The sequence below is a fragment of the Hipposideros armiger genome, unplaced genomic scaffold, assembly GCF_001890085.2.
Source record: "Hipposideros armiger isolate ML-2016 unplaced genomic scaffold, ASM189008v1 scaffold_53, whole genome shotgun sequence".
NCBI lineage: Eukaryota > Metazoa > Chordata > Mammalia > Chiroptera > Hipposideridae > Hipposideros > Hipposideros armiger.
The window spans coordinates 2,461,641-2,471,728 of record NW_017731403.1 but is presented as its reverse complement, the minus strand read 5'-3'; the positions used below and the strand labels follow the sequence as shown (position 1 = coordinate 2,471,728).

The 10,088-nt window shown below is 38.2% G+C and overlaps 1 protein-coding gene across 1 annotated transcript in view; it reads right to left on the bottom strand.

The window, feature by feature from the left end:
* USP46 (ubiquitin specific peptidase 46) overlaps positions 1 to 10,088 on the bottom strand; it is a 66,046-nt gene that overhangs the window by 35,607 nt on the left and 20,351 nt on the right. The window contains exons 3-4 of the mRNA XM_019640743.1: positions 8,579 to 8,792; positions 6,923 to 7,152 (exon numbers count right to left, since the gene is read on the bottom strand). Coding sequence (XP_019496288.1) covers positions 6,923 to 7,152; positions 8,579 to 8,792 — 444 coding nt within the window. The remainder of the gene's footprint in view (positions 1 to 6,922; positions 7,153 to 8,578; positions 8,793 to 10,088) is intronic.

Below are 10,088 nucleotides of genomic sequence, written 5' to 3'. Positions count from 1 at the left end.
CAAGGGAAACTTAAGTCTTCCAGGGGACATCTGGCAATGTCTGGAGACATTTTTGTTGTCACATCTTGAGGGATAGGACTATCTAGCAGGTAGAAGCCACAGATGCTGTTAACAACCTGAAATGCACAGGGCAGCACCTGACAAAGAATTATCTGATCTTAAATGTCAATAGCTCCAATGTTGAGAGGTTCTGTTTTCAAGTGCATTTACCAGGATAGACAATGTGTTAGAAGATATGTCACAATAAATTTAAAAAGATTGAAATCATACAGAATATATTTCCTAACCACAAAGGAATTAAATTCTAAATCAATAACATTAAGATATCTAGAAAAATAAATATTTGAAAATTAAGCAGCATACTTCTAAGTAATGCATTGATCAAAGAAAAAAAATCACAAGAAAAATTAGAAAATATTCTGAAGTAATGACAACACATATCAAAATTTGTGGGATGCAGTTAAAGCAGTGCTTAAGGGAAAATTTATAGCTTTAAATGTGCCTATTACTAAACAATAGAGCAGGTACAATTTTTCTGTTTATTCTAACTGCTCTATCTCTAGGATATAAAATAACTTTCAGCGTTTATTAGGTACCCATTAAATATTTAGTAAATGAATGAATAAATAACAGAATAAAAGACTGAACAAATAGGAAAATATCTAAAAGCCAGAGGCATCTGGATGGCAGAATTATGACTGGTTTGGTTTCTAAAAATTCCTGTGTCTGTTTTTTTTTTTTAATTTCCCCCGGTTATATATTTTTTTAATAAGAAAACCTTTCCCCTTTTTTTAAAACCTAATGGCCCTTCCGGGGGGGGGGGAGTGGGGAGAGTATTATAGCCAACAGAAATCATACATAATTTAAATACCTACCTAGGATCAGGTTCTACTAAAGCTCTTGTAACTTGAAGGGAGCAAAAACAAAGAAACACTGTCTCCTGTTAGATGCAAATCTTTCTTGGTTTAGCTGTTTCAAGGAGAGGGGGAAAGGGTACAAACGTAATTAACTAACTGAATCAAGTTACTGCAACTTTCTCAATTTCCAATGCAAACTGTTTCCAGAATTAAGAGTGTGAGAAAGCATGCTCAAGTGGATCAACCTTGCTGGAGACATCAAAACATGGCACTAAACCCTCCCATTTGGACTTTTTCTCTCTCCCTGCCCCAGACTGACTTAGTCAAAAGCAATGAGTGATTAAGCAATTTTATTTTTTCTGTTCCCTCTTCCCAGAAAGCTGCCAGAAAATAAAACCATTTTCTTCCCACACACAAGAATCTCATTCTGGTCTAAGTGAAAATACAGCTTGTCTCCAAGGAAACATATATATCACTAAGGCTCCAATACTCTCAGCAAATATGGGCTACATCTTACTCTCCTTTCTTCTCTCCCAATTCTTGGCATTGAGTTCCCTGAAAATGCCAGTTTAAGAAGGATATGAGATCCTACTTACTCTTCTTAAAGTAATAATTACACATCAATTAATAGAAATTAGTTTATAGGCATACATATAAATCATGAACTGTGCTAAGTTCTTGAGTCACTAAAACCATATTCAAATGTGCTTCTAAATTCAGAGGCTCCTTTCCTAGGCTTAAGTAGAAGAGGTGACCAGGCAGGAGCTCTATGCCATTCAGCCAGGAACTGAAAATGTGCTGGCTTAGAGCAGTGCCAAAATGGTGGGGTTGGGTCAAGTGGCAACTACAGCCCACCTGAATGCCAGGGACACAGAACCTCAGGTAAGTGACTGACCACACCTGGCCACACCATCCATCCCCACTCCTCTTCCTGAAGGGCTCAGAAGATCTATTAGATCAATTTAAACCTCTGCAAACAAAGCAAGCAGGAGCCTTACCATTGGTACTTCATAAAACAGTTATTTAGACAACCTTTGGCTCCAGTAACAGATAGAAATGTGTCTTAAAGCTACTAAGAAGCACTGAAAACCACTGGTTTGCAAAGCAAAAATTGTTTAAATGAAAAGGGGGAAATTAACAACAACAACAATAAAATTAAGCTCCAACTGGCTCCACAAATCTTATGAACCAAACAAAAAAACCACCAACGGAGCACTGAGGCTACTCAGTAAAATCCCCACGCCTCAATTCTGAAGTACCTTGCTCAAGGTTATCTGAGAGTCAGCAATGAATTACCCCCTTAAAGGAGTCTCTGCAGGTCTATCGCAGAATGAAATTGTTTGTCTCCATAATTTCCCCAGTTGACATTTGTACTGCAATCACAAGCAACATTTACAAAGGGTGAGACCCAGAAAAAAAATTATTGTTTTCTGAAAGCACAAAGGCTGGCAGGAGTTTTCCACAATTGGAAGAACTAGCAGCTACAATGGCAAGCCTCCCCCTGGGGCTAATTTGCTGCTCAGGATCTGGTGCAGCTTAATCCCACAGTGAGAGTTCATGAATGTGAGTCTTGGCAACTGACTGAAGCACCGTCTAGAGGCTGCCTGTTCTAGGCAGAGGACGTTACTCAAAGGGGGCCGTGTTCCTCATCCTGTGAAAGAAAACTTTGAATGCTAGGTTCAAGTTCTTTTACACTAAGTCCTCAACATTTTACAGTAACGACAACAACAAAAAAGCCTGCAGGTTAGGTATTTTCTTAGAAAGTAGAGAGGGCTTTCTAACAATTAGAGCTTTCTAAAAATGGAATGCATCTCTTCGGGAGATTGAGTTCCCTGGCTCTGGACAGGGTCCAGCAGGTGCTGGTGACCAACTGGCTACGACGTCATAGAAGGGACTCGGGCAAGGGTAGAGAAAGGATTAGATAACTCCTAGGATCCTGTTCAGTTAAAGGATCTAAGAAAATGGAAGTGATTATCCACCAAGTTACTCCAGGGAAAAAACACTCTTGTCTCAAATCATCTAGGAATCATTTCAGGGAGAATAAATATAAGTTTTCCAGATTGCCTCATCTTCCAGAAAGACATACCCAAACTCTCTCATTCATTTCCACAAACCAAGTATAAATGGTTGGAAACCCATTATCACAAGTTTCACAGTACCATCCAAATTTTTGGGAGAAATCTGTGGGCTCAGCCTTCTCATCCATGGTAACCTGCAGGAAATAACAGGCTAGGTAATAGCTTTTCAATACAAATATTTGAGATGCAATATTTGCATTTGTTAGGATCAATTGACCTGTTCACAGACAAAAACAAAACTACAAATATGACCGAGCCTCTCATCTGAGCCGTCTTGAAAATCCACACACATTACTGCAAGATGGATTTAGTAACGTGTTTACTTTAAAGAGAACCAAAAGGATTAGACCAGCTATACGGTCTACCGCAGGTTTCTTAGCTACAAATGTAAAAATGTGGTGCCCATTTGTTCTGGTTCCTGTACCATAAGCTCAGAGTGCTCTGTACTTCTCAGCAATTTGCAATCGTAATTACATAACTAATTATTCATTTTGTTATTAATATCTGTCTTCCATCCTGAAAGTTCCAGAAAGGCATAGCTCTCGTGTATCCTCAGTGCTTGCACCTTCACATAGCAGATGGTGAAGGGGACATATTCGTTGAATAAAAGAATATTCACCTACACAGCCACTATACTATCCAAAGTGGAGACATCTGAGAGTAGGGGGTATACAAAGGATGTGGAGAAATGAGAATGCTTAGACACTGGGTGTGTAAATTGGTACTACCACTTTGGGAAGTTGATAATTTCTGATAGGGTTAATGATAAGCACACTATGTGACCTAACACATCTACTTCGATGTGTATATCCTAAAGAAATTGGATTTGTGTATATTAGATTATAGGAATGAGAATATTCATAGCAACATTGTTCACAGTTGCCCCAAATTGGAAACAACCAAATATCCATCAAAAGTAAACTGGATTAGTGTGTTGTGGTATATTCATTCAATGGAATACTACATGGTAATGAAAATAAATGAACTAAATCATTATGGAACCATACAAATTAATTTCACGAGGGATATTGAGCAAAAAAAAAAAAAGAAAGAAAAAAAAAAGGACACAAAAGAATACATATGTATGATTCCATTCACACAAAGATAAAAAACAAGCCAGTCTGAACTATATGTTTCAGGAATATAAAGATAGGTGGCCAGTTCTAACAAAATTTCAAAAACCAGATATATCAAAACGTATATAAAATCTTCCAAAGAAAAGAAAGAAATCGGAGGCCATTACTATATTTTTGGTTGGAGAATAATATAAAGGAGGGCAAGAGAAAAAGCAGAAAATCCAATAGGAAGTTACAGTTGAGACTGCCAGTCAAGAGCTGATGGGTGGCCTGATCTATGGTGGGAGAGTGGGGGACGAGAAGTAGAGGATTAGAGAGATACAACAGACGGGGACTTAGTGATAGAATAGATATAGGAGGTAAGGTGAGGATGGCGCCAAGGAATAGTCTCCCTTATTAGAAGATAAAAACAAAAAAAAACTACCAATGATAATATTTACAATATAACCCTAATTTTGATGTTTAAAGTAAAGTTATTCTAAAAATAAATTAAATATCAAAAAGAATAAAAAACTGCAGTGAATTAAAACACATGAAATGCTAAAATTCATGAGTTTATCACAAAACAACACAAAAGAAGGAAGAGATAAAGTATTCTAAAGGTTCTAGAATTCTTGGGAAAGTGGTGAAAAATGAACTAAGTCAAGGACACATACTGCAGTCTCCAGAGTAATCTGTAAAAGAATTTAAAACTAATAATATAATAGATGCAAAAAAGAAAAAAAAACCATTTCATTGACCCAAAAGAAGGCAAGAGAGAAAAATAAATATAAAAATAGGTGGGTTAAGTAAAAACAAAGAGTAAGATGATAAAAACGTACTGCCATTTACTACAAATATTAAACACCATGACAGATGTTTCCAGAATATGCAAAATTCTACAGGACAAAACAACCTGATTTCTTCAACAAATAAACTGCAAGGAAAAAAGTGGGAGGGTGGATAACCAATAGATTAAGACACAGACTGCAAGGTATGAACTACGTTTGGATCCTGATTTGAATTAAGCAACCACTAAAAAATACATGAAATAATCAGAGCAACTTGAACACTCAGTGAATAATGACTTCAAGGGATTATTTTTAGGTGTGATAATGGTATTGTACTTACTTTAAGAAAAAATGAAAAGATGTCTTACCCTTTAGAGATATATAACAAAGTAATGAAGAAACTACAAATGAAATGACATGTTATCTGAGATTTGCTTAAAAATAGACCACTTTGGTGAGCAGGGGAGGGAGCATGGACTAAGAGACGAACAAGACAGGCCAATATGGTAACAATCACTGAGTCCCAAGTGATACACACATGGGATTTATTAGACTCTTTTCTCTATTTTTGTATTCATTTGAATTTGACTGGAATATAAAATACAAAGGGCCAGAAGGAGAAAGGGAGGAAGGAAAAATCTCTAGATAGATAAGTACATGTAGAAAAAGTTTTGGCAGGATATGCGTCCAAATGTTCAAGTGGTTATCTCTGGGCTAATGGGACCACCATTTTTAGAAAATATTACAAATTTATCTCTGGGTGGGGACATTACTGGTAACTTTTAGTCTCTGTTTGCTTAGCCATATTTTCTGATTGTTTCTACAAAGAACAAGTCAGAACATTGATTCCAGAATTGTTTAAAAGGACAGAAGAAAGGCTGTCAAAAAACAGAACTTCCCACTTATAGCCACATTTCTTAACCATTTCTGAGTCCCAGCCCCTTGGCAGAATCTGATGAAAGTTACTCTCTCCCCAGAAAAAAAAAAAATGCACAATCCTATAGAATTTTTTATACAATGTCAAGAAATTCTGAGACCCCTGATGAACCCAGAGACTTTCTATTTTGTTAGTCATTAAAATAAGTAGTAATAGCTGACATTTATTGCATACTTCCTATGTGCCATGCTTCATCCTAAGTGTTTTGCAAGTGCTAACTCATTTAATCGCCCCCACCCCAGCCACCCTGAGACAGGCACTCTCATCATGCTGAATTTACAGACAGTGAGAACAGAGAAGCTAAATAATTTGCAGAGGGCCCCATAGCTACTGAGAGGCTGAGCCAGCCTACAAACTCAGCAGCCTGGCTTGAGAGCTGGGCTTTTAATCACATGATACGACCATGCATAGTGTTAAATCAAATATATCAAGCAAACATGATATCCTGATTCATGCTCTGGAGATGATGTCTTCAAATTAACTAACATGAAGTGCCTACCAGGTGTCAGACTCATCCAAACACACCAACTCATCCAGCTCACAACAGTGATGTAAGGGACTCGCCCCAACACCTAACTAACTGCTGAAGAATCAGGAATTGAGCCTGTCTTCTGACTTCAAGTTTACCATACCACACACTGGTTTCCTAAGGGAGATGGTCTATTCTAAGTCACATATGACCTCCTCATGACCAAAAATCTTTTCAAAATAACTGGGGCGGGGGGTGGGGGGGTCCAGTTCAAGAGTTCAATTTGTGGGGGCGGCTGGTTAGCTCAGCTGGTTAGAGCACAGTGCTCATAACACCAAGGTTGCCGTTTCGATCCCCACATGAGCCACTGAGCTGCGCCCTCGATAACAAGATTGAAACAACTACTTGACTTGGAGCTGATGGGTCCTGGAAAAACACACTGTTCCCCAATTAAAAAAAAAAAAAGAGTTCAATTTGTGGATCCTAAAATACACCCAGGATGCAAAGCAATCCAGTTTTTGAGATGTGCCCTCATCACCCTATGCACCAGCTGAGACATGTTGGATGGAGATATGCTTCCAAAACTTGGCACCTGAGATCCATATACAGAAAAAGAACTGTCTGCACATACTGAAGACAACTGCTAGGTGCTGTAACACCACACTGCACTCACACACAGCATGGCCTGTACAAATATCCACAAACAAATGACACGAGAGCCCTACTAATGCTTACAGTTTCACAGTTCAAGCATCGAGTTTCATTGGTGAGCGTTCCCTGAAAAATCTCATGGACCCAAGTGAGTTCTGGTTTATTATTCTCTGCAGGCTCGTTCATGTTGCCATTTTTTAACTTCCCGTTTTGTTTCTCCTGTTTCTTCTCTTCCTGCAGGATGTCCGCAATAGTGTTTAGCAAATAATTTAAAAATTCGTGAGCATCCTGCTGCATGTAGTTATCAAAGAGATCTGAAAAGGAGAATAGGATTATTTCAATCGCTGGTTCTTAAAAAGCAGACAAAAATGCTTCATATTACATGCCCCACTTCAGTTTTTATATTCAAAGAGTAGACAGGTATGGAATATATTCATCTTTACTTTGCAACTTTAATAGGTAAGTTTGAAAAGAATATTTGTTCATTTCCATTTTTAAACACTCAAAAACAAGTGAATTTCCTGTATTTCCCTAAAGTCATCATGTAAATAAAAAACTACCAAATTTTTACTCTACAAAAAAAAAAGAAAATTGCAGAAATTAGTTGATAAGTTCCCTGATAAAATATCAATATTTAATATGACATGACCACCAATGATCAATTATTCATTTTGTAATTTATCCAGAGCAACTGGGGTCTCTTCCCAAAGATCATATTAACCCTGGACCAGCCTGGAAACAGCTTAAATGAAACCCGTAAGGGAGATGAGGGATGTGTGTGAGAATGTATCTATCTGATAATGTTCTGAAACCAAATACAAATGTTTCCAGAAGCCTGTTGCCATTCCCTGCCATAAGGACAAACAATCTAGAGATGAATGCAGCTGCGAAACTTCATTATTAATCATGTTCACAATGAGACTTGGGAGTGCTCTACTTCTTCCTCAAGATTATTTCTATTCTGCTATGTATAAACTACAACAACGTTAAAAGACAGCAATCAAATTAAATGAGGCTTCATAACACAAACATCTGATTAACTGCGCAACTCTGTTGGAGTAAGGCCGAAATCAAGAATAAACATAAGTTGCCATATCAAATATTTCTGTAGTCATAAAAATTACCAATGAAAACTTCTGGAATGATCTATCTCTACCACCACCCCACACCCCCACCCCAAGAAAAAGATAGACAAAGCAGAAAAACATCAGATGACAGCAGGATATTTTTATCATATAAAGGTATCAATTTAATATCTGCCAATTGTCTTAGGCAGGTAAAAATCAGAAATATTACTTGTAAAACAGCAGGGGCTCTGAGTAGATAATATGCATTTACTTTAATCACTTATGACAAGTTTATAAGATAGTACTAGTTTATTTCATTATTGCATCAACCGATTTATTCCAATCAGTGTCCCGCTTAGAAGGCTGCCTTGGGCAACTTTTCTTGTTACACTGATCCTACCCAGAAAAAAATGCCTTCCAAATGTGGGGCAAATAAAAAGACCATTCCAAAATGGGGCGACAAATAGGAATTTTTTAACCATCTTTTTTATCCAGTTTTGTTTGATGTATACTGGGTGGGAAAGGAGAAATCTTTTCTTAAAATATATATGAGTCGTTGGCCACACTATACTCCCCCCTTTAAAAAAAAAAAAAGAGGATTCATTTTGAGGATACACAGAACTGTCAATTCTTATTTCAGACCTTGAAACACATTAGTCTTCACACTACTCACCGTTCTCTTTTCTCAGCCTTGAAATGAACTTCTTTGGTGGGATGACGCCAACCTTCTTCTTCTGTGTGGCAATGCTGTGGAAAAGGTCTGCCAGGCACGTCAGCAAGTTTTCCTTCTTTTTTTGCTGGGCCTTGTATGCCAGCACGTTCTCACGGAACGGCCGGCAGAAATACAAGGCCTGAAGCACGGAGTTACAGTAGCATGTGTTCCCGAACTGCCAAAGGACAACAGGGACGGTTCGAGTCGCGGTCTGGGGACATGGTGTGGGGACGAATCGGTGGGGAGAGGGAGAAGGCCACCCTCCATGAACAGGCCTGGATTTCCCGGTATCAGAGCCCTTCCTGCTCGCTCTGTCAGAAAACGAGTAAACCGCTCTACACGCCAGTGACAAGCTGAGCAACAGGGAAGGGAGTACAAGTTTACATAAGCCTGGTGCCTCTCTAGCCCATTAGTGTCCCTAAAATGAAAATAAGCACTCTACCTGGATAATACTGAGACCTTCTGGTGCTTAAAAGACAGACAGAAGGAAAAAAAAAAATCAACATAATATGGAGACCCAGAAGAGCGGCTGGCTAAATAAAAGATACCATATTGCAACACATCAAAACTCCTATGACAAGAGAAATAAAAATCCAAATCAAAAAGAGATCCAGGAACTAGGAACCACTTGCTCAGCTGAAACAGCCTTAACTGAATGGGATTTGTTTCAGTTTTTCTCTTTCAAGATTGTAGCGTCCCTGTCCATTGGCTCCAGACCACACTTCCTGGCTCACTCCAGAAAAATGGAGGCAAAGAGCTGCCTCCTCGTCATCCCACCGTCTTCCTCTCTCATCACTCCTAAGTTTCCCTCCATCTTCTTTCTGCCAAGATGGCAATACAGTACCACTCAGCTCCTGGTCTCCTACAGGTTAGGACTCGCACAGTAATATTGGGTTGTCAGAAAAGTCATGACTCATTTTTGCAATGAAAAACATAGAAAAAATACGTCATGACTTTTCCGACAACCCAATATTTTGTGCCTCTCAAAACCCAGATACCCAGATGATGATTCAAGAGGGATAAAATAATCATCTCACTGATTTTTACTGACTATAAAACCAGCTGAGACTATCACTCTAGAATTTTTCCTACACAGTAAAATGAAAAGGAAAAAAAAAATTTAAGGAAATAACAAGATTAACATCACAGATTTAAAAAATGCTATATGAGATTAAAATAGAACACGAACATATTCTCAGGATTGGTTGTTGGCTTGTGTGTCGTGTACCCAAGAGCCAGGCAGATGCTGCACCGTACTTAGCATGCCATTTCTACGTATGCTAAGACAGAACATTTCCTATTTTTACATATTTTAATCTAGTTGGACACAGTTATGTAATAGGAGACAAACCTGTTTTTAAAGATAAGCTGGAACTTTCATGAATTAACATTCAAAGTGAACATAAATAAAGCTATTAATAAATTTAGATCTCCATAAACGAGTAAGTGGCCTTATTCACCCCCCACCCCA